The 25,532-nt window shown below is 42.9% G+C and overlaps 1 protein-coding gene across 1 annotated transcript in view; it reads right to left on the reverse strand.

Annotated features, from left to right (window-relative positions):
- LOC126298179 (uncharacterized) overlaps positions 1 to 25,532 on the reverse strand; it is a 199,038-nt gene that overhangs the window by 80,594 nt on the left and 92,912 nt on the right. The window contains exons 3-4 of the mRNA XM_049989488.1: positions 12,774 to 12,916; positions 5,232 to 5,385 (exon numbers count right to left, since the gene is read on the reverse strand). Of these exons, the coding sequence (XP_049845445.1) occupies positions 5,232 to 5,385; positions 12,774 to 12,916 (297 nt within the window). The remainder of the gene's footprint in view (positions 1 to 5,231; positions 5,386 to 12,773; positions 12,917 to 25,532) is intronic.

Genomic DNA, 25,532 nt, shown 5'->3' on the forward strand with positions numbered 1-25,532 from the left:
TCATGTCTACGTGTTTATATCTCACGACAATCACCCTGTCGACGAACACATTTCTGCCAGCTACCAATCTGTTGGTACCGCCAGTGTGGAATGTTGACTTGTTTAACAGAGCCACAACTTAACGTTTGCTTGCACTCCTTCATCAACATCAAAGTGAGTTCCTCGAAGGTGTCGTTTAAGTTTTGGAAACAGATGAGAATCGGATGGGACCAATTCAGAACTGTATGTCTCGCAGTACCTTGCAGAGTTTATAGTGGTGCGTTTAGGCAAGAATTCCAAATGCACCACACCTTGGAAGAATATTTTCTGTGATGAGCTCATCAAGCCGATTCCGAAAAATCTCTTCGGGTGCCATACGGGGTCGTCCACTCCGAGGTCTATCACACACGTGTACGTTAGCACCACCGTTTCCTTTATTACGATCACGAACACCCCAGCGTTACACATTACTGATATCTCTACAATCGTCACCACACATAGCTTCTGTGGCTTTCAATTAGAGGCAAGTTTTGTGTCGTTAGAAACTAGATTAAGGACGCTGTTTTTCACGCAGCGACGTAGTTACGTTACACACCGTCATGTTACATGCTACATTTCGGAGCCCTCTAGTGGCAGAGGGGCGCTACTTGCGTCAGCAAATCGGGAAAGTCGACCGAGTAACATGCATGACACGTAATACCTCAATCGATATTGAGAACAGAACAAAAAGTTCCGAGGCGTTACTTTTAAGCACGGCCTCGTAAGTACCTTACCGAATGGGATCAAAGTGGATTAGTTTCATCCCATCTGTACCAACAAATCTGTTCCAATACTCTGTCCGTAACAAAAGCCGTCGAACAACTGGAATAACAGGAAAGCAATATCCGGCTGCGATATCATAAGAAGTATACACACACTCAATGAGTCTCATAGAAAGCAGACTTTGATTCATGTTGGCTAGACGTGTATAGAATATTCTCATGAGGGTGTTTTCGTGCTACACGAACTTTGAAAGATAACTCAGAAAGATGAAAGACTACAGCCAAAAGGTCACACTGCACCCTGTTTAAATAAATTTACAGCACTTCCTACTAGATAATGAAACAAAAGATCCTATTTTTACCAGTTAGCGCAGCTGCTATAATACCAGCGTTCATTATGTAGTCATTACTGACTATCAGGAATTGTAAGTACAAAAATTCATTGTCATAACCTCCCACTGCAGACTGGTCTTTAGAAATTCACACAATAAAATGTATTTCTGTTCTTTACTATATATGTAAATTGTAGTTAACTGTATGACAGCAGCTGCATGCTCACGTATCAGAAATGAGTTTCACTACCGAAGCAAGTGGAAGTGTTATATAACTCTCGCAAGACTCATAACGTGACAATTTACTGGCGACAATAATCCTTTCCTATACTGCCGGAAAAAAATGCAACCCTCAAGGAACGTGTTCAGTGGCACCTGGTATAATACGTGCATCGTGAGGGGTTTTAGCATTAGTGATTCATTTGTCATGGTTCTTAGCGATCAGATAGCTATTAACAGACCTGTCTGTGCACCGCCTGTTTTGACTCTGCAAGCTGTAACTAGGCTGGGTATAGTGGGTGAACGGCGTTTGCAGTATTTATTCTAGGATACAACAATGTCCCACCGACGAGTGCGTACTGCTGTTGAACAGCTTCAGCCATTTGAACGGGGTCACACAGTGGGCCTTCAGGAAGCTGGACGAAGCTATCAACGGAATGATGCACGCGTTGTGCAAATTTTATCGTTGGTGGGTCGCTGCTTTGAGCAGAGGTCTGTGGAACACTTCCACACCCATAAACCAGGTTCTGGACTTCATTGTAGTACAGGCGCACGTCAAGATAGACGCATTATGCGGTAGTGGTGGCCGAACGAACGTTATCCACGGACGAAATCCGGGCACATGTTGTACCTGCTGTGTCACCCAGAACCACTGGGAACCGTCTGCTTGTAGCAGATCTAAAATCACGTGGCCCGCCATACCACGACATCACCAGGGATGGCCACCCTGGTGCCGTGAAAGAGTTGACTGGAGAGTGGAATGACGCTATGTTGTCTTCAGTGATGAGGGTGGGTTCTGTCTGTATGTGAGTGATGGACGTACACATATGTGACGTCAAACTGGTGAGCTGCCTATTCCGGAGTGCATTGTTCTACGTCGCAAAAGTCCCAACCAAAGCTGTATGGTGTGGCGGACTATGTTTTCACTCGCGGTCAGATCTGGTGTTTCTGCAGGATAAAGTAACCCGTGCTCGCTACATTCCACAGGCTCTTATCCCTGTGATATTGTCATTTCTTCGTCATGAAGGAGATGTGCTTTTTCAGCATAACAATAAGTGTCTAAATACGGTTGTCGTGGTCATGCGGTAGAGTTCTCGCTTCCCGCGCCCGGGTTCCCGGGTTCGATTCCCGGCGGGGTCAGGGATTTTCTCTGCCTCGTGATGACTGGGTGTTGTGTGATGTCCTTAGGTTAGTTAGGGTTAAGTAGTTCTAAGTTCTAGGGGACTGATGACCATAGCTGTTAAGTCCCATAGTGCTCAGAGCCAGCCATACGGTTGCTGCGACGCTAAGTGTTCTTCATAGTGCAAAACCACTGCGCTGCCAGAAAGGTCTCTCAATCACTTGCCAATTGCGCACATGTGGTACATAATGAAACGGAAACTTATTCGTTCTCCAAAGCCAGGAAGAACCAGTACCGAATCGCAATAAAAGGTGCACTATACTTGCGTCAGTCTATCGTAGGACGCCATTCAGCACGTTTATGATTATTTACACGTGAGAATACACGCCAGCGTTGTCGCTAGAGGACGGTACACCGTGTATTAATGCGAGTGTTTTGCACCCTTCACTGTGACATGTGTGTTCCATCCGGTCTGAATTTGTGGTCTTGTACTTCTGCAATGATGAACTACCGTTCACATTACTTGTCGATATAGTGAGCTTGTCCTTGAAGGTTTTAATTTTTTTCCGGCTGTGTATAAAGAAAGTTGTCGGAAAAATACGTTTCAAATTCTTAAACATCGATAAAGCACGTAAAAAGATAACGTGACTTAATGTGTTAAAAATCAGTCAGAAAATGCGTTGCTAAATAATAGAAATAATAGCAGATCTTCACTCACGGATGCTGACATTATGCTGACAAATGATAGTTTCGGCAAGAACGGGCTATTACCTTGCTAGTTTGCATCTTCGTTTCTTTCCCCACAGATACAAAGAGCCTGCTGTACAGTACTTCTATAAATGCTGCTAAGACCAGATTGGAGAAGTTACAGAAGACGTAGTGGTTGTTCGAGAATTCAAGGCCACTTTGATCATGGTGTAAAATGATAAGTATGCCTGTGCGCCTACCTATCGATTTAAGACATTCGACTCGTATTCGGGAAGACGGTGGATTGAATCCCCGACTGGACATGTAACTTTAGATTTTCGGTGCTTTTCAGTTAAGTGAAATGCCGGGATGGTTCCTTTGAAAGGAAATGACCGATTTCCTTCCACATCTAATGAGATCGTCGTCGACTGGTGGGTTGACCCTCATCAACCCTCATCATCCTTTCTTACTCATGGGTCTACTGCATTTGTATGCACCGAAAGCGTATATAAAGGAGCAAAATTTTTATTATATGGTATGTGACAGAATCGACATGATTCGAAATTACTCCAATACCAACACTATCCAACGTCCTAAAATCACAAACAAGCCAATTAGTCGCCGAAAAATGACTTATCTGTTATTAACTTTGCAAAAACACGAAATTTTTATGCAAATAAATGTCTAGTTATATTTCTTCCATAAAGTCTAAAGCTCTGTAAGTTAATTTTTGAAATATTGTAAATGGAAAAGCGATTTATACAATTAATGTAGCTTCTCTGCCAAAATCCCCTGAATACTACACAATTTGATGAAAAGTATTCGGACACCCTTACGTAAGGCGAGATTGACCACTAGACGACATAAGAGGCCGACCGGTCAGTATAAGAGGCGCCGTTGAGTATTGTGTTTCCAGTAACAGCAGAACGAGCCGCTCAGAAAAGCTTAGAGACTTGGAATGTATACTAGTCATTCGATTTCATCCGAATAACAAATCGATGACGGTCGTTTCAATCATTGTAAAGCCTCCCAAGTCGATTGTCGGTGATGTGATTACGAAGATGAAATGCGAAGGCGACCACAGCTACACTAAAACCAGGCAGAACTCTTGTACTGACGGACACAGACCGTCGAGCATTACTGAGGTTGGTTGAAAAGTTGTATGAAATCAGCGCAGGGAATCTCGCTTCTTCCAAAGTGCTGCCAACCTTCCAGTTAGCACAATGACTTTGCGCAGGGAGTTAAAAGTATGGGGTGCAATGACTGACAGCTCCTCAGAAGCAACACATTTCTCTAGTGAATGCTACGTGACGCCTGAAGTGGTGTAAAGACACTCGACAGTGGATGACTGGAAGGAGTGATTTGGAGTGGTGCATCACGCTATGCCGTGTGGCAATCCGAAGGAAGGGTTTGGGTTTGACGTATTTTCGGAGAATGTTAGTTACTCTGACGTATATTGCCAACACTGAAGTATCGAGGAGGTGTTGCTATGGTAAGGGGGGATTTTTCGTAGTTAAGGTTTAAGAATATGAACACGTGATACACCATGGTGTACCGCATAACGCTGAGGAACTGTTCAGTGACTGATGACGTCAGATGTTAAGTCCCATGGTGCTCAGAGCCATTTGCACTGTTCGGAGACGATGATTCTTTTTATTAGCATAACAATGCTTCCCTCTCATAAAGTAGTGTCCGTGAGACAATGGTCTGTGGTCAATAACATTTCTGAAATGGACTTGCTTATCCAGATCCATGACCTGAACAAAAGGGAGACCTTTGGAGTGAGTTGGAAAGTCTACTTCGTTGCTGAACTACATCAAACACGTCTCGGGTGCGTTAGATCGTCGACTTCTGAACAGACTCCAGTGTCCAACATCATGACCATCTCTACCTTCGGTTGTTTTGTAAGAGTAGTCTGTCATTGCTCTACAGACATTCAGACATCTCACCGAAAATGACTGTAGAAAAGATCAAACCCTAATAAATGTACACACTCATTATTAATGTCCAGTAACAAGTGTCCGGATACTTTTCATCACAAAGCTTATAAACACTTATCCAGCGAATATGTTATTTTAATCTCACTACAATTAGTCAATAAACATCTTTAGTCTACAGTAGAATTATTCTTACCAGCAGACGAGTTTAAGCTGATTTTCTCCTGCAATAACGAAAGAGCTACCGTTCATTGATGTCTGCAACTCTCGGATTCTTTCTTGGTATACAGTGGCACAAACTTCGTAGTCAGTCCTTGCTTTACGCATGCAGGGTGCGTGTCTTAGGAATTCTGAAAAAGAATATTTGCATGAGAAATATCGTTTATTTTAATTTAGTTTCTGGTTCTTATGTTAGAATTTCGTTACTACTTCTACAACTAGGAAAATATTTGTCTACGAACCTCCTTCTAGCTACCAGTGCACAGATTAAGCCTACTATTTTCAAGTGGACATGTATGCGTCTACAGTTTACGTCAAAAGTAAATTCAGGTCGATTCACAAAAAAACTTGACATGATGGTGGTGAAAGAGTTTACATCGATTCAGGATTACATAAAACATTCGACGTGGCTAATTGAATGTTCTACAAATGTCCACTCTGCAAACACAGTTACTCAATTTCCATACGTTAGTGTCAACCTATTTCCTCTTAAAACACAGACGATGAGACCTTGTCCTGGACATAATATAGATCATATGAATCATCAGTTTAACTATCGTTTGAATTGTGACAAGAGGACATCATAAACATGCCTTACAATAGGCGAATTGATAATTTGTGCCGGACTGGGACACCGACCTAAGCCGTCTGATTACTAAGGAAATGCGGTGGCTACTGCATCACCTGGACACACAGTGCTCATCGAAACTATGTGGACGACCCTAGCACGCCTCCCGTCAGACTCAAACTCTCAAGTTATCCACACACTACTGACGTAGTGCCTCTTGCCCCTTGTCCTCACTACTCGCGGCTTTTCACCGATTCCCATACGACACTCTACCACACAAGCAGCTTGTAGTGAAATTGCGTGCTTAGGGAATACTGTCTCAGTTATGTGACTGAGTTTGTGGTTTCCTGTCAGAGAGGTCACAGTTCGTAGTAACTGACGGAAAGTCATCGAGTAAAACAAAAGTGATTTCTGGCGTTCCCCAAGGTAGTGTTATAGGCCCTTTGCTGTTCCTTATCTATATAAATGATTTGGGAGACAATCTGAGTAGCCGTCTTCGGTTGTTTGCAGAAAATGCTGACGTTTACCGACTAATAAAGTCATCAGAAGATCAAAACAAATTGCAAAACGATATCCGAATGGTGCGAAAATTGGCCCTAAATAACGAAAAGTGTGAGGTCATCCACATCAGTGCTAAAAGGAATTCGTTAAACTTCGGTTACACGATAAATCAGCCTAATCTAAAAGCCGTAAATTCAACTAAATACCTACGTATTACAATTCTGAACAACTTAAATTGGAAGGAACACATAGAAAATGGCGTGGGGAAGGCTAACCAAAGACTGCGTTTTATTGGCAGGACACTTAGAAAATGTAACAGGTCTACTAAGGAGACTGCCTACACTACGCTTGTCCGTCCTCTTCTAGAATACTGCTGCGCAGTGTGGTATCCTTACCAGATAGGACCGACGGAGTACATCGTAAAGTTCAAAGAAGGGCAGCATGTTTGCTATTATCGCGAAATATCGGAGAGAGTGTCACAGAAATGATACAGGATTTGGGCTGCACATCATTAAAAGAAAGACGTTTTTCGTTGAGACGGAATCTTCTCAGGCAATTCCAATCACCAACTTTCTCCTCCGAATGCGAAAATATTTTGTTGACCCCGACCTACATAGGAAGAAACGATCATCACGATGAAATAAGGGAAATCAGAGCTCATATGGAAAGATATAGGTGTTAGTTCTTTCCCTGCACTGTACGAGATTGGAATAATAGAGCATTGTGAAGGTGGTTCGATGAACCCTCTGCCAGGCACTTAAATGTGATCTGCAGAGTATCCATATAGATATAGATAGGTATAGGTAGTGCGAAGGTGGTATGCATCCTCACTTAAATAACCAGTTGTTCGTCCTCGCTTTAATTATATATTGTATATGTAGTGTCTGTTATTTTGGACCTGTCCAAAAGAACATACAGCACATTTACAAGTTGTTCGGAAATTCCCCTTACAAACGTCTAGGACTTGCAGAAGGCGTTGAGTAAATATTTAGAACAGCAACCCACGTCTGGAAACGTACTATTTCCGTTCTACAATGGTTTCAGTTCAGATGTGTGAATTGTAAACGTCTGCTGAGGGAAAGAGAAAAGCCCCAGAGTTTCTTGTCCTGGTATGCAATAGGGCAGACACGATGACATGTACTACTTCTTGTGCAGTCATGTGCAAAGTTTAATTTATGAGACTCCTGTAGAGACAGTGGAAATTCTGCTGGCACGTGTTCTGGCCGCTGCACTAGAAACTGAAGAGACTCAAGGTGGGATGGAGAATGTGTACCAGAAAATACTTTCCAGGTACAATGATTGTGAGAACGTTGGTAGTCGCACATCGAGCCGCTGTTGTAATGTATCAGTACTGTTCTGTGCGCACAATATTCTGGGTTCTTCTTTGTTTTGGAATAATGTAAACACGTAATGTTTAAGTGTTAATACAAAAAATGTGCTTAAGTGGTAAATGGATGATTCTTTATGTTTATTTGCGAATTGTTATCTAATAATTGAACTACGTGGCGCCTAATTCAATTCCGCATGCAGAAATGGATGAGTTAAACATCTGAATTGAAACCGCCGTAGAACGGAAATGGTACATTTCCGGACATGGGTTGCTATTTAAAATACTATGTACTCACTCTCCTCTACAAGTCCTAGAAGTTTGTAACGAGATTACTTAAGTTTGCTAACAACTGCATCATCTCCCTCGGTGATAGGCCACAACGCCGTCCGACTACTTCTCAACTATTGTTTCCACTTCATGTCCTTCGACTCTTATAACAGCAGTTCGGTTTCTGTACATGTAGCAAATAACATTTCGCTCCCTGTATTTTGTTCCTGCTACGTTTAAAATTTCAAAGAGTGTAGTCAACATTGTCAACAGCTTTCCCTGAATCTACAAATTCTATAAATATAGCTCTGCATTTCTTCTTCAGTGAAAACAATAGTCCCACTAACCGTTCTCTAAGACGGCACAGTGGTCTTGAGATACTGGAGCCGGTTTTGGCGAAATACTAAATCCTTTTCTAAACGTCTCCATATGTTGCTTGGAGACACTGTTCGTTCACAACTGGTATACGTGGCCCACTGGGTTCACTCGAAATCCTTATCGGTGCTACCCATTACTGTGTAAAGCAACCAAAATGGCTGATATAGTCGATGAACACTCTTCACAAATTCTTCTTGCTCTCTTCAACAGTTTGCCAGTTCTTTTGTGTAGTGACCTGAAGTGCTCTATAAGAGGTCAATATCTGAAGCTTCGTGAAGCAGCACCCCTTTCTCAGACGGCAGAGTATCACTCTTTGCTCCACCAGGGAAAACACTGCCGTTGTAACACAGTGGTTTGGGTGCGGAAACGATATTTGTAGAGATGGTGTTCAAACACAGACAACTGACTGCATAGCGTCCAGTTATCATGGTTGAGCTTCCACAACTGCGGCTTCCTTTGCATTCCTGCTCAATCTTATAGGTGTATCCAGACCACGAAATACTCACTGGAATATAAATCGATGATAACTTGCCATTGAACAGTGTCAACGAGAGTGGATGTGTATGTTGAGAGATCTTTGGTCGATATCGACGCCGTGCATTGCGAAATGCTCAGAAGAAATTAAATTTATGAAGACGCGACGCTCTGAACAGCTCTAACCCCTAGGACAGAGATTGGTGAATCCTCTAAATATAATACGAGCGTAGAAATCTTCACAATGAAGGAATGGATTTAAGTTCAATTGACGGCATCTTCACCTGCAGTATTATTTAGGAGGAGGTACGGGAAACACACAGTAGCCCCATATGGCAAAAGCGAGTGCGTGGAAGTTGTTGTCGAGGTTGAGATGGATTAGTGGCATTCGTCATTGATGGATAGGGAAAATCATTTTCATTCGTTTCAACGATGTAATCCCATCTGTGGAAAATTGAGCCCCTTAACAAAGGGATATCAGATATTTTGATATGTACAAAATTGTTGAAGTTTTCAGAGCCACTTGTTGACGTATTTCCTATTCCCTTGTGTCTAGAGATCTTCGGCCGAGTTTCGTTAACATTGCTTAACGTTTTTAAAGTTAAAAAGGTCTACTGAAGATGTTTTATGTGTCTTTAGGCCTCCTCTAGTAACACGATGTTGGATCTCCTGCCAATCACAACATTTTATATGTCTCTCTTGTACGCCAAACGCTACGTTCTCTTCTGTTGTATTCGTTTTCTTTGCTCCACATATATGCTGAGTCCACACAATGTTCCATTGGGGTATGGGAGGTGAGATATGCCCGTTTTCCTTTCCTCCTATATTGCAAGCATGCAGCCAGCAGCTGAAGGTTTCGAATGGAGATTTTTTTTTCTTTTTTTACTATAGCAAATAAATGTGCTGTACTGTCTGATCATCCAGTATTCCATAAGTTTACATTCCTTATTTTCCACCCATGCCTCATATCACATTTATACACAATACACGGTCATTCAAAAATCTGAAGACTTTCTGTCAGTTTCTTTATTTACATTAGTACACCTCTCAGCATTAAAATCAATGTCCAGTTTGAGCCAAGGAGCATGTCAGACATACAGTATTTTGTGAAATTTAATTAGGTTATGTATGAAATGCAAAGAATATCATACAATCCTAAAATGAATAACGTAATTCTTCTCATTACGTAAAACCGAAATTCATTGTCTCAGATCAAATGGATCTCTGCTGTTAGACGACAGTCCTACGTTTTTCGTGTAAAAGCACGATACTGGACTGAAGATCACGTATATTGGCAGGATAATTAACATCTAGTCTGCTATCTCAAACAGAATGACTTCCACCATGCCAACCAGCATGGATTCCGAAAACAATGGTCTTGCGAAACCTAACTCGCACGTGTCTTAGATGACAATCTGAAAGGCAGGTAGAGGTACTTACTGACTTCCTAAACAATTTGACAGACTACTACACCAATACCTATTAACGAAAGTACGACAGTGTCGGGTATCAAGCTAAATTTGTGACTGGATTAAGGATTTCTTGTCAGATAGGACGCAGCACGTTAATTTGGCCGGAGAGTCAACAACAGACGTAGAAATAATTTCGGTTATGCCCCAGAGAAGTGTGCTGAGACTTTAGGTGTTTATGTTGTATGTCAGTGACCTTGAAGGCAATATTAATAGTAACCCTAGATCTTTCACAGATGACACAGTTGTCTATAGTGAAGTAGTGTCTGAGAAAAACGGAACAAATATTCAACGGAATCTTAAGATGATTTCAAAGTGGGGCAAATATTGGCAACTTCCTATAAATGTTTAGAAATATAAAACTGTGTACTTCAGAAAACTTAAAAAAAGTGTCCTCTCGCTACATTATCAACGAGTCACGACTGGAATTGATCTTCACGTTCATATACACTAAGTGGTCACAAGTATCCGGACACATGGGTGAAAATGACTTACAATTTCGTGGCACCCTCCATCGGTAATGCTGGTATTCAATATGGTGTTGGCCCACCCTTAGCCTTGATGACAGCTTACACTATCGCAGGTATATGTTCAGGCATGTGCTAAAAGGTTTCTTGGTAAATGGCAGCCCATTCATCACGGAGTACTGCACTGAGGTGAGGTATTGATGTCGGTCGGTGAGACCAGGCACGAAGTCGGCGTTCCAAAACATCCCAAAGATGTTCTATACGATTCACGCTAGGACTCTGTACAACCCAGTCCGTTACAGGGATGTTATTATCGTGTAACAACTCCGCCACAGGCCATGCATTATAAACAGGTGCTCGATCGTGTTGAAAGATGCAATCGCCATCTCCGAATTTCTCTTCAACAGTGGGAAGCAGGAAGGTGCTTAAAACATCAATTTAGGCCTGTGCTGTGATAGTGTCACGCAAAGCTACAAGGGGTGAAAGCCGCCTCCATGAAAAACACGACCACGTCATAACACCACCGCCTCCGAATTTTACTGTTGGCAGAAGACGTTCACCTTGCATTCACCATACCCACAACCTGCCATCGGATCGCCAATTGTGTACCGTAATTAGTCGCTCCACACAATATTTTTCCACTGTTCAATCGTCCAGTGTTTACGCTCCTTACACCAGACGAGGCGTCGTTTGGAAATTATCGGCGTGGCGTGTGGCGTAAGAGCAACCGCTCGACCATTAAATCCAAGTTTTCTCACCTGCCGCCTAACTGTCATAGTACTTGCAGTGGATCCTGATGCAGTTTGGAATTCCTTTGTCATGGTATGGATAGATGTCTGCCTACTACACTTTACGACCCTCTTCAACTGTCGGCGTTCTCTGTCAGTCAACAGACGAGGTCGGCTTGTACGCTTTTGTGATGTATGTGTCTCTCCATGTTTCCACTTCACTATCACGTCGGAAACAGTGGACCTAGGGATGTTTAGGAGTGTGGAAATCTAGCGTACAGATGTATGACACAAGTGACACCCAATGACCTGACCACTTTAGAAGTCCGTGATTTCCGCGGAGCGCCCCATTCTGCCCGCTCATGATGTCTAATGACCACTGAGGTCGCTGATATGGAGTACCTAGCAGTAGGTGGCAGCACAACGCATCTAATATGAAAAACGTATGTTTTTGGGGGTATCCGGATACTTTTGATCACATAGTTTATCTGGTTGTAACAATTAGCAGAGGTATCAAATGAAACGATGACATATGTTCAGTCGTAGGTGAAGTAGGTGATAGACTTCGGTTAATTGGTAGGGAAATGTGATCTCCTTTGAAGAGTACAATGGAGATTCCTCACAACATACTCATGTGAATCATCTTAGAATATTGATTAAGTGCATGGCACTCATAACAATTAGGACTTACGAAGAATACCGAACTTATACAGAGAATGGTCACAGATTTGCATGACCCAGTTAGAAGTATCACGGAGATGCAGAAAAGCTGAATTTACAGACACTTGAAGGTAGACGCAGACTATCGCTAGAAAGCTTGTTTACAGAGTTTGAACAATTTTAACAATGGACTTAAGAAAATACTTCCCGTGTAACGATTGTGAGGAGACGAACAGGTTAATTACATTTCGCACAACGGAGTTTAAACACTTATCATTCTTACGCTCCATTTGTGAATAAAACGGGAAGAGTCTCGAATTACTGCTAGTTCAGTAGTGTCCAGAGTGCGGATGCAGATGTAGATCTGTTTACAAAATATGCCCTACAGGTATGTGGCTGGTACATTCAGCAAATCAAACGTGTCTCCAGTTTCTGTTGAAACCGAAGCAAAATTATTTCTTCCCCTTTGCATGAATATTACTAAATAATTAATAAATGAAAGAATAATTATGGATATTTAATCAATTATTTGTTTCAACAGAAACGACAGTCAATGTATCGCTAAATACGAGTGAAACACCACTCTTTTTCACAGCACCGTTTATTATTTATGGCATGCCGTAGCACATCACCGAGAAGAGCCCACTTTTTGACGGAGAAGTGTGAGGCAAGCCTACCTGCTCGGTAGGGCCCGTCGCGGCAGAGCTGCTGGATGACCATGGTGGTGCCCGCGTACAGCCGGTTGAAATGCTTTCGCTGCTCCTCGCTCATGCAGCGCCTCGTGTACCTCTCGATACAGCGCAGCCCGCCGGCCAAGTCTCTGCAAAACATCAGACCAATTCCTCGTGTCAGAAACATCATTCCCCTAGCGTCAGCTATGCATCCTGCACCAAATACTCCTATTAATCAATGCTACTAGAAACACTTTTGGTGAAATACCCTCTGTTAGTCCTCTGTTCGGTTTCGACCACCATTAGACGTGTTCCGGCTGTATGTTAAACTAACGTAATTGTACAATTCATCTATCGTCTGTTTAGCATTTTTAATAATTTTTTGGTACTGGGGTCATGGTCAGTATAAAATTAATAACAGATAAAATGCTTCCTTTCTTAGACTATAGCTAACAGACGACAGCTATACGTTTCGAAGTCTATACATTAGGAAGTACTGCACGTTACAAATATAAATAAATAACACGTCAGTAGCCGATTACAAGATTAATAGTGAACATCGAAACACATGCGAGTACGTCTATATTGTTATTGTAGTTGTTGTTGTTGATGGTGGTGGTAGTGATTATGGTGATCCCGTGGTCTTCAGTCATAAGAGTGGCTTGATGCAGGTCTCCGCACTTGTGTACCCTGAGCAAACCTCTTCGTGTCTGTGTAACTACATCAACCAGACATCCATTTGCATTTGCTTATTTTATTCAAGCCTTGGTCTCCCTCTTCAATTTTTAGCTCCCACACTTCCTTCCATTACCAATCTGACGAGTCCTTGATAACTCAGAATGTGTTCTATCAACCGACAGCAATTTTTAGCCTAGTTAGGCCACATAGTTCTTTTTCTCTCTGTTCGATTCAATACTTCCTGAAAACTTATTCGATTTACCCATTCATTTCTCAACATTCATTTATGGTCTTCTTGTCTCGCCCACGTTTCAGTACCATCAAAGCCTACACTCCATACAAATACTGTCAGAAATTATTTAAGACACTTATTTTTATGTTAGATGTTAGTAAATTCTTTTTTCTTTTTAGGAAATACTTTTCTTCCTATTACCAGTCTGCATTTTATATCGTCTCTACCTCTATTATCGTCATTTATGTTGCTGTCGCAATAGCAAGACTCATCTGTTAGTTTTAGTGTCAAATTTTCTAATCTAATTCTGTCAAAATACATTATTTAATTTTACCACATTCCCTTACCCATGTTTTACTTTGTTGATCTTTATATTTTAGTTTTTTTGGAGACACTCTCCGTTCTGACCAACTCCTAAGTCTTCTACCTATCTGACATAATCAAATATCATTGGCAAACTGCGAAGTTTTTATTCCGTATCGGCTTGAATATATCTGATTTTACCATCGTGATAATTTGACAAGTTGTATGTGGGTGGTGGTAGCGAATCGTTTTATATTCAGTAACCGAGGAGCATAAATCCTTCCAGTTCTCTCTCCCCTTCGCTTTCAGAACTATTTTCGCTCATACTTGTGCCTTCTTGAGGAGAATGTGATCATGGTTCTTCGTGCTGTTTTATAATACCATAATGCTTTTTACGTTGCCGTACGGCATCAGTACTTTCATCATCGTACAATTGTGTCAAACTCGTCTTTGGCTGATGAAAATGTTGAGTGTTTTCCTCATCTTCATTTATATAATCCACATGGTTAGCGAATCTTCTGTGTCAGCCACTGCTAGCAGCTTATTGTTCTATTTCTAATTTACCACTCAAAAAATCAGTCTGCCATCCACGTATTCAGCCTTGTCCTTAGAGTTATTATTCTACAAGCTATCTTTAATTACACTTTAAGGAACGAAAAGGACGCACCACTAAGGAATTATCAGAATGGGAACGAAATCGTAGAAGTGATGTACACTCGACAGCAAACGTGTAGGCTGCACCTAAATGTATGCAACCAACATAGCATATCTGTGTTGCACATAGTCGCAACCCTCCACAGTACAGTCGTTGTAAGGTACACAATGGGTACCGCTAGAGACTACAAGAGAACACCTGTCTTTATGACAGTCCGTCCAGATGTAAAGTAACATCACGATAGTACAGAAGAGATCAGACAGTCCTTAACGTTTGTAGACTAAACTTAATTACAATAAGTGACATTTCAAATGTTATGGGACAACTAGTTTTGTCACATAAATCGTTCAGTAATCCTTAGGCACAATTAAATATTTGAGACAGTATATGGATTTACAAAGTTGTATGGCAATTGGAAACAAGTTCTTTGCTGTCTAAAAGGTTTACCCAACACATGCTGAACGTCGTTCAACGTTCAACGGGGAGTGGTTTCGCATCAACTTTATGTAATACTAAGCAGTTAAAAGAAAACGTGATGAACGGCGGCAACCACTCTATGGAAATCCCAACATTAACAGAGAATCACAAGTAATATCATTGTTCACATTACACATCAACAGTTACTTGTACACGAAGTTGTACTTTAAATGACATGACCAACGTCTTCGTTCTGGATCCGGATGCAAACCCAGAACGTAATGCCATTGTTAACGAAGCAAAGCTTTGTTCCTTATCGAGACTCGATCACTAGGCCGAAAGAGACGTCAAATATTGACGTTAGCACCAGTATCAGTTATCAATTCTCAACTTGAATATAAATGATGATAATGTTTGTACGAAAGCAGGAACCCTAACATGTCAATTACCTTCTTGATAATTAACCTTGAAAGACGTTGTATAGTGTTGCATTGTCAAGGAATAAAGGATGCACATGTTTAAAATTGAAATGCCATCATGTAATGCTGGGGACAAGGATGCGAACCCAGCACCTAATCGGATTGTTGAATAAGTACGTAAAATCAGAATGTAGATATCACAGTTTGTAACCAGTAGTGGGGTTGGAACCTTAAATGACGACTGAAGTTGTATTGCCTGTCCGCAGCTCGTGGTCGTGCGGTAGCGTTCTCGCTTCCCGCGCCCGGGTTCCCGGGTTCGATTTCCGGCGGGGTCAAGGATTTTCACTGATTCGTGATGAGTGGGTGTTGTGTGATGTCCTTAGGTTAGTTAGGTTTAAGTAGTTCTAAGTTCTAGGGGACTGATGACCATAGATGTTAAGTCCCATAGTGCTCAGAGCCATTTGAACCGTTTTTGTATTGCCTGACCGGGATTCGAATCCGGTGCCTACCGCCGTCGTTGTCTAACCAGGAACAGACGAGAAATTTCGAATGTTGGTCCACCATCAGCGAGATGTGCACACGTTTAACTAGAAATAAGGTGACGAAAACGTCTATGCTGACTGAGAGTCGAACGCTGCACACATGGTTATGAAGACACGTTAATAATCAACTTCATATTCAGTACTAGCTAGGAGTAGCATGTTTAGTTGTAAACCATATGGCCTTACTCATCCCTAGTAACGTGTTGCCTAATATCTGCGATATCATGATGTTAATTTACAAGTGGATTGACTGCCGTAAAGAGCAAAGTCGTGTATCATTGAGATGTAAATGAAGTGTCTCAGCAGAAAGTAATTTCCATCGTGCAGTATGTACTGTTTCAGACACATTGAGTTCAAGTTATGAGTGCAGAAAACGTGTATTATATATTAAGTATATACTATTATTTGGAGAAGCTGCCGCCAAACCTGTTTACTTTTACGTTCCGCTTAGTTGTCGTGGTTGAATACAGGTACTCTTAAGGCTACGTCTAATGCACAGCGCTTACAAGAAAGTATAGTTTCCTGCGTCATGCTATAGCTAGATAGGTGAAATATTTTGTGGTAGCTATGTTTAAAATGAATGTATTTTTGAAAGTATTGTTCGTCAAGTATTTGAATAAATCTTCAACTGTAGGTGTGCCTGCACATCTAATAGCATAATAGCTGTAGCTGCGTTAGTTTCTACTACAGACTTGGGTAGGTTAGGTGTAACTTTTGATCTTTGAAGGGGTGATCGTGGCCATGCGGCCCGGGTCTGCACTAGCCGCGGCTCGCGAGCTACGGGCCAGCCAGACTGGCCGAAGCGAGACGCAAGTGAGCGAGCTGGCGGTGGCGTTGGTGGGCCAACAGCCCGGGACGAGCCAGCACGGCTGCGCCGCATGCCTCTGCCTCTGCCACTCCGTTTGACGTAAATATGTTTACCTCCTCTCCTGGAATCAGTATAAGAGCGGCAAGCAGAAATACACATAAGGCTGTCTGCCGTAATGGCTCTCTGGGAGATGTCTATTCGAGGTAGAGTCAAAAAATGGTTCAAATGGCTCTGAGCACTATGGGACTTAACATCTGAGGTCATCAGTCCCCTACAACTTAGAACTACTTAAACTTAACTAACCTAAGGACATCACACACATTCATGCCCGAGGCAGGATTCGAACCTGCGACCGTAGCGGTCGCGCGGTTCCTGACTGAAGCTCCTAGAACCGCTCGGCCACTCCTGCCGGCCGAGGTAGAGTCGTCGCTCTCATTGAGGAAGACGGTATGGTGGAACACATACCACTGCAACGAGATGGTGGAGGATCTGCCTTGAAAGAGGCACCACCAACAGGACTCCTGACTCAGGCAGCAAGAGAGTGATCTCACAGCAGGAAGACAGGGACCTAGTGTCTAGGAGCAGAGAAAATCCCTTTCTGAACGCGAAGCAGTTGCTTTGGGAGACCAACTTCCCCGGCTCCAGTGACACGATTCGCCGAAGGCTGAGGGAGGCTGGACTGCATGCACGACGATCCGCCGTGAAGCCAGACCTCAGCGAAGACAACGTTTTATACCGGCTAGCATTTGCGGAGCTCCATCTGAGGGCGTCGTCGAACAACGTCATTTTCACTGATGAGAAAGTGTTTTCCACCAATAACGACGGCCCACGAATCGTTTACAGGCCGCAAAGGACTCGCCATCGATGCGAATATGTAACCACGACGAGAAGAAGTGGCCGGATATCTGTTACCTGCTGGGGTTGGAATTCTGCGAGAGGGGCAGGAATTCTTCACAGGATAGAAGGAACTTTGGACAGCGCGCAGTATGCCCACATATTGGAAAAATGTGATGCTTCCGTCAATGCGAATGCTGTACGCACAAGGGGACGTCACATTGGAAGAGGACCATTCTCCCATTCACAAGTCTGCATTTGTTCAGCAGCGGCTCTCCACGATTGGCGTCAACGTCATGGACTGGCCGCCACGGGCGGCTGATATGAACTCCATGGCAAACATGTGGGCTGAGGTCGCCAGAACATTGACAAATAATTGGCCACGAAACCAACCAACTACTGCGGACGCTCTTTGGGACTGCGTCCTGGAAGCCTGGAAGGAAGTTGCTTCAAAAATGGTTCAAATGGCTCTGAGCACTATGGGCCTCAACTGCTGTGGTCATTAGTCCACTAGAACTTAGAACTACTTAAACCTAACTGACCTAACGACATCACACACATCCATGCCCGAGGCAGGATTCGAACCTGCGACCGTAGCAGTCTCACGGCTCCGGACTGCGCGCCTAGAACCGCGAGACCACCGCGGCCGGCGGAAGTTGCTTCTTCAGGCTGTTACGTCCGACGGTTAATACATTCTATGGCAAGACGCGTGATAGAAGTACAAAATAATGAAGGAATCTGGATAAAATATTAGATTTCTTAAAATGCTTTGTTTTGTTTTCTTTTTCGTCATTTTTCCTCATTGGGACCTAGTGGAAGATCGCGTGGCAACAGAAAACATACAATATGGGTTAGCTTTCCTTTGAGTTCCCCTTTTAATTCAAGTGGGTTTCTTTTGAATATACAGTTTGTTAAGTATTCTATTTTGATTTCATTTATATCCTGTCTACACACTTACAAACTAATCAGCGTAGATAGACACTGTCACAGTAGTTTTTGTTATTTCAAATATCTCTCTCTCTTCCCCTCCATCCATGAATACACCCTCCGTCCTCCACACAATAAGCCAACGATTTCGTATTATGTTTACTCACCGCGCGGGATTAGCCGAGCGGTCTCAGGCGCTGCAGTCATGGACTGTGAGGCTGGTCCCGGCTGGAGTTCGAGACCTCCCTCGGGCATGGGTGTATATGTTGGTCCTTAGGATAATTTAGGTTAAGTAGTGTGTAAGATTAGGGACTGATGACCTTAGCAGTTAAGTCCCATAAGATTTCACACACATTTGGACATTTATGTTTACTCGTTGTTAATATCTCTTCTATTCTCTCTCACACTCTCTCTCTCTGACACTACCGCCGCAAGTGCCCTTGTATTACCTTCCCCCAAATCTTTGTAAACAAATCCAGCGGTTTCCAATGACGCTACATTTTCTCTTTTAATTGCTGTTGTTTTTACTCTGTATCATTCCTCTCACCACCTATGGAACCGTATTCTTTGATCTCCCCTTCCGTATAACCCATTCTTCGTTCTGAGAACAGTCCTTCCTTATATCTCGGTCCTAAGATAAAACGAACTGTGGCACACATCTAAGTAAGCAATACTTTGCAAGCATTTTACGCTTATATTTTGCACTTCTGCACTTCTATCCATTTCCAGATCCCACCCTCCTTCCTGTTACGCGTGCCTTGACATCTGCATCTACATCTAAATGAATACTCTGCAATTCATAATTATGTGCTTGGCAGAAGGTTCTGTGGTCTGGTGGATTAATCTTGTACTGATGTGTAAAACGTGTAGGTTCACGTCTCACGTCAGGTGTAGATTTTTAACACACACAAGTAGCTTTCTTCCGCGACTGCTACTGTCGCAGGTTCGAATCCTGCCTTGGGCATGGATGTGTGTGATGTCCTTAGGTTAGTTAGGTTTAAGTAGTTCTAAGTTCTAGGGGACTGATGACCACAGCTGTTAAGTCCCATAGTGTTCAGAGCCATTATCTTGCTGAAATGTAAGCGCAAGTTGACTTGCCAATAAGGACAACAAAAGCAGCGTAGAATATTGTCGTCATATCACTGTTCTGTAATGGTGCCGCGGATGGCAACCGAAAGGCTCCTGCTATGAAAAGAAATGGCACTACAGAGCTTAACTCCTTGTTGTCGACCGTGGGACGGGAGTATGGTGGTATCCCACTGCTGTCCGGGGAGTCCCCAAACTGTTTTCGGGTTGGAATCTCATTAACCGGTGTAAAATTGTCTTCAGTGACGAGTCACGCCTCGAACTGAGCCCCGATGACTAGCGAAGACGTGTCTGGTGGTGCCCCGGATATCAGTGGAATACCAACCTGACGGCTGCCCACCATTCAGCCTGATAACCAGGACCCCTTCGGTCGTCATCCGCGGCATCGGTACAGCGCAGCGGTACGTCTACGACATTCTACGCCCCATACTGTTGCCCTTCATGGCAAGTAATCCCAGGCTTACATTCCAGCAAGACAATGCAAGCATGCACACGGCGAGAGCTTGTATTGCTTACCTTTGTGCTTGTCAAACTCTGCCTTGGCCTGCAATGTCGCAGGATCTCTCCCCAACCGAGAACTTTTCGAGAATTATGGGCGGAGCCAGCCAACAACATCGGTATTTTGACGATCTAAGGGCGGCAATTGGAAGAATTTGGTACGATATCCGTCAGGAGGACATCAAACAATTCTATCAAGCTATGCCAAGCCGAATACAGGCTTGAATAAGGGAGAGAGGTGGACCAACGTATTATTGGCTTGCAGAATTTGTGAAGCTCTTTCTCCTCAATAAACCATCCACTGTTTCTGAAACTGAAATCATTTCTTTTTCTTTGTACATACAATCACATCTACCGATTTCCTTCCCATTCGGATAATGTCTTCATTGTGATTCTTTTTTCTTCATTAGAGCGTAGATCTCTAATTAATACAAGCACATGATCAGTGTCTAAGACACCTGCAATTGCTTCTCATTTCACTACCACAGCGAATTATAGAGTAGCCGTGCTCTTCCGTACTACTGATGGTGTTTCCATTGCTCTTTGTTCACTTGTAAGTTCAAAATGGCTCTGAATACTATCGGGCTTCACTGCTGAGGTCATCAGTTCCCTAGAGCTTAGAACTACTTAAACCTAACTAACCTAAGGACGTCACAAACATCCATGCCCGAGGCAGGATTCGAACCTGCGACCGTAGTGGTAGCGCGGTTCCAGACTGTAGCGCCTAGAACCACTCGGCCACTCCGGTCGGCTTCACTTGTAGAGAACATGTTGAATTTTCTTCTATGTATCCTACGACCAATTTCCCCAGCTATTCCTCCTTCCTACATTTCTACTGTGGATGGTGTGCTCTAAACTCTCCTGACAGCAATATAGGATTTCGATTTTTCGTTTATCGCCATAGTTTTCCAGCTGACGGTTGGGTATTTATAAAGTGAACAGTGTTTTGCATAGTCAGCTCTCTTCATTTGTTTCGTTGCTTTTTACCTCAGCTTGTTTGTCTGAATGCGTAAATTCCAGTTCAGCAGTAGTGCACTGAGTGTGGTGGCACGTTGACAAAAAATATTAAAAATGGAGTGGTTACTGCAACGCACAATGAACTCGCTTTCGGTAGGCGACGGTCATCCACATTTAGAATTTCCCTGATTTCCGTAACGGATGAAGGCAAAGCCAGGATAGTTCTTTTGAAAGGGCACGGCAGATATCCTTCCCCATCCTTCGTTAACCCGAGCTTATGCTCCATGTCGTATGTCCTCGCTGTCGGCGGAACGTTAATAGCTTATCTTCCTTTCTTCCTTTTATACCCAGATCCATGCTTGAGAAGTGTCTCTATCCTATGACTTCTGTCCTATTGGTCGTTGCAGTTTACTTCGTACTCTCAATTGGAGAATGTTGTCACTCTGGAACATGACACACTATATTTCGCCTTTAATATTTGGGCAGTGTAACGAAAGTTTTGCAACTGTGTAAACTCAAACCAGGATTTTTTGTCAATAAAGCTATTTATATCACTTAGTATATTACTTTGTTTACAACGACGCTTCCGTTACTGGTATCTATTGGTTTTGATTCAGATTAAACGAACCAAAAGGAATGACAGGTGTCAGTCATGCACTGCCAGGTAACAAAGATGAAAATTAAAAAGCAAAATAATTTTAAAAAATCAGTCACCAAAATTTAGAACCTGTAAAACCATGCTGAGATGACGCTCTGCTTAAGCTTCGGTTTTATTGAAGCTGAGAGAGAACATCTTTACAGGATTTAAATTTTCGTGATTGAATCTTTTAATTCTTTTTATTTTCTGTCTTTCATTTTTTATTATCTGATAACCTACAACTAAGACTTCTCATTATTTTTTTTCTGTGCTCATACTAAACGTATGATGATGGCAATGGCCAAAAAGACGTTAAAAATAAATATATTTATATTAAGCAATCCAGACGGCTTTACTCATTTTCTTTATAAGTTAGGTGATGATGTAGTGTAGCTAGCATCTAGTCTATCTAAGTGTACTGGCATCGTTAATGACGTCTTTCCTTGAATATAGCCGGCCGCGGTGGTCTCGCGGTTCTAGGCGCGCAGTCCGGAACCGTGCGACTGCTACGGTCGCAGGTTTGAATCCTGCCTCGGACATGGATGTGTGTAATGTCCTTAGGTTAGTTAGGTATAAGTAGTTCTACGTTCTAGGGGACTAATGACCACAGCAGTTGAGTCCAATAGTGCTCAGAGCCATTTGAACCATTTTTGACCCTTGAATATATTGTCTAAGCTGTGAACATACTAGAGAACAGCCTGATCTCAACCGCAGCTGTTGCTTACTGGAAATTCAAGTTATATGTTATCTTTAGGCGCTCACCATAAAAGATATGGTAGCATCTGTTTGTGGTCACAGGAGGATCCCACTAGTGTACATATTTCGCGTGTATATTGCTACTGTGCTGACTGGCACAGTAATTACACGTTGGAGGGCTTCTCGGTTGTTTAATATCGTTTCCGTGTCGCAGGCCGTTATAGGATTGCATCACCGAAGTCTCTGGTGTTCATATATATAACACAAATGTTGCGTGAACCACTTTGTAAGATAGTACGAATATCTAGCAGAATTTTCTGATTTGACTATTTAAACTGGGAGATATGCAACAATAAGAAATCACCTACTCTATAGTACAACGGATGTTTGTAACGTTTGAGTGTGCTCTTCCCCTTCTTAGCCTTTCCTTTGTATATTACAGCGGAAGCGCACACATTTCGCCACCTTTCAATGAACTTTTCTCATGCAGCCGTGTCAACGGTGTACATCGATTAAGGGGGGGGGGGGGGTAGACAAAAATGGTTCAAATGGCTCTGAGCACTATGGGACTTAACTTCTGAGGTCATCAGTCCCCTAGAACTTAGGACTCCTTAAACCTAACGAACCTAAGGACATCATCCACATCCATACCCGAGGCAGGATTCGAACCTGCGACCGCAGCGGTCGCGCGGTTACAAACGGGGGGAGGGGGGGACAAAGAGAAAGTATGAGGATTACTCGTACATAATAACTCTGAATGTAATTTTATTGTGTTTTATCTGCGGACGAAGAAGGATATGGACATGTTAACTGTCGGCCGGGGTGGCCGAGCGGTTCTAGGCGCTTCAGTCTGGAACCCCGTGACCACTACGGTCGCAGGTTCGAATCCTGCCTCGGACATGGATGTGTGTGATGTCCTTAGGTTAGTTTGGTTTAAGTAGTTCTAAGTTCTAGGGGACTGATGACCTCAGAAGTTAAGTTCCATAGTTCTCAGAGACATTTGAACCATTTGAACTACAATCTTGTTTTCTAGTTCTTTCTCAGTTACGTTCCTATCTGTTGTTCTAAACCTGCCATGACCTGTCAATAGATGGTTATATGCCTGTCGCAGTACTATGTTTTCAAACGACGGGGGAACGAACAGCGGCGGTCTGCAGCTTGTACTTCACCATAGCAAGCCGTTGTACGTCTCGAATCTGGCTGCGGCCTAAACGTCTCACGGTCTATGACTGCAGCTTGTTCCTTCTGTCGTTCTGACAGTCACCTTGTGCTTACAGAGTTCCAATTTTACTGCATAGTGTGACCGCGTTTGTGTGATTTTTCCCAGTTTTTTGGATCGCTTGATAATTAAACTCACTTGGCTCCAACACTCACCATGTTAAACTACTAAAAATGTCCAAATGTGTATGAAATCTTATGGGACTTAACTGCTAAGGTCCATGACTGTAACGTCTTAGACGGCTCGGCTAATACCGCGCTACGTTAAACTACTGAAACTGTCTTTTTATCTCAACAGTATCTTAAAGAAAGCATGATTCGTAATAATCTTAAACGCTTGTTCATATAGGTAACACAGAGACTAGGTAGTAGCATAAATAACAGCTAGCATTTTTTTTTCTGTTGTGGAATAGTTATGTTTTTACTAGTTCAACTGCCCCAATGCATAAGCCACTGCATGCTCCTTGTGATCCACTATTTAACTCAAAACTCAAACATATCGCTCGCATCACACGCTAGGATGAACTCTTGCTGGAAGTTAGAAATACCAATACAAGACTTCATATTAATACATCCTTTTAATTACTCAAATGCAGCTTTACACTTCACTGATCATTCGAATTTCACTCCTTTTTGCAATAAATGATTTAAGGGCTTGGTAATGAGCAAAATCCCTCACAAATTTTCTGCAATGATTACAGAGGCCTAAGAGTGATTGTACCTGATATAGATCAGTTTTCACTCCTTCCTTATTAATTACGTCTGTTCGAGCAAAATGTCATTTAGCGGCACTGAGATCTTCTGCCTACAGTCTTTTAATAACTACTCCAGTGGTCTCATGTGTTCTTCCATATCCGTTGAAAATAAAATTATGCTGTCAAGGTAGACATACATATTTTGTGTTTCAGTCTCCTAAGCACTCTATCCAAGAGTTTCTGGAATGTAGCTGATGCGTTTTCAGTCCATATGGCACCCAATGATGTGGCAAAGGCTATCTTCTGGCAGTCTTCTGGAACTAATTCAAGGTGGTGGTAGCCACTCTTCAAATCTGTGGTTCAGCAGAAACTAAATTGACCCAAACTGTAGTGTGTGTGTGTGTGTGTTTTTTTTAATGTCAGGACTAGGATATGCATCAGTGGTAGTCCTTGCGTCAAGGTGGCAATAATCACAACAGGAAGTATATTTCTTTGTACCACTGGATGTTTTTGTGGGCACATTCTGTCACCTGTACGGGGTAATCGTGTCATCGACCACTGAATAACCGTCCACTACTTCCTTCCTCTCACTGCCCAGAGTCTGGTCGTCCCATCTCCATCACTGATACCGATGATGTTAGTTGCAGGGTGAGTCGTCATGATACAACAATGTGTTGCCAACCTTTGCTAGTTTGGATTCTATCAACGAATGTGCAGCTGTGCAGCCGTGTGCGTGTGGGGGGAAGGAGGGAGAGGGATCTTTAGTTCAGTGAGCTGCTATTCCTGCTGGGCACAGTTGTGATTGGCTGAAGATTAGGGCCTGGCAGGTCTTCTGTGGACGAAGAACTAACCTGCCTGCAAACTGTTCGACTTGTAAGCAGGGTGCCTACTACCACCACTCCTTGGCAGTGCATGTACCACCTTAATGGCTGCATGCTGGGAGCACCTCTCAGACTGTCCTCCAGGTCACTGTTGGGATTTACACCCACTCGCCATCTTGACAACTACCATCAGGGATATGGAGATTTCTGAGAGCAAGCCTAAGTGCAACTACGCTCAACCAGGGTGGTGAGGCTTTGGTGGACGTCCATAGTCACGGTAGACTGTGGGGACACAATGGCCGCCACTCAGCCCTGTAAGAGGCCACGGAGCTGACAGCGCGC

The sequence above is a fragment of the Schistocerca gregaria genome, chromosome X (genome assembly GCF_023897955.1).
Source record: "Schistocerca gregaria isolate iqSchGreg1 chromosome X, iqSchGreg1.2, whole genome shotgun sequence".
Classification (NCBI taxonomy): Eukaryota; Metazoa; Arthropoda; class Insecta; order Orthoptera; family Acrididae; genus Schistocerca; species Schistocerca gregaria.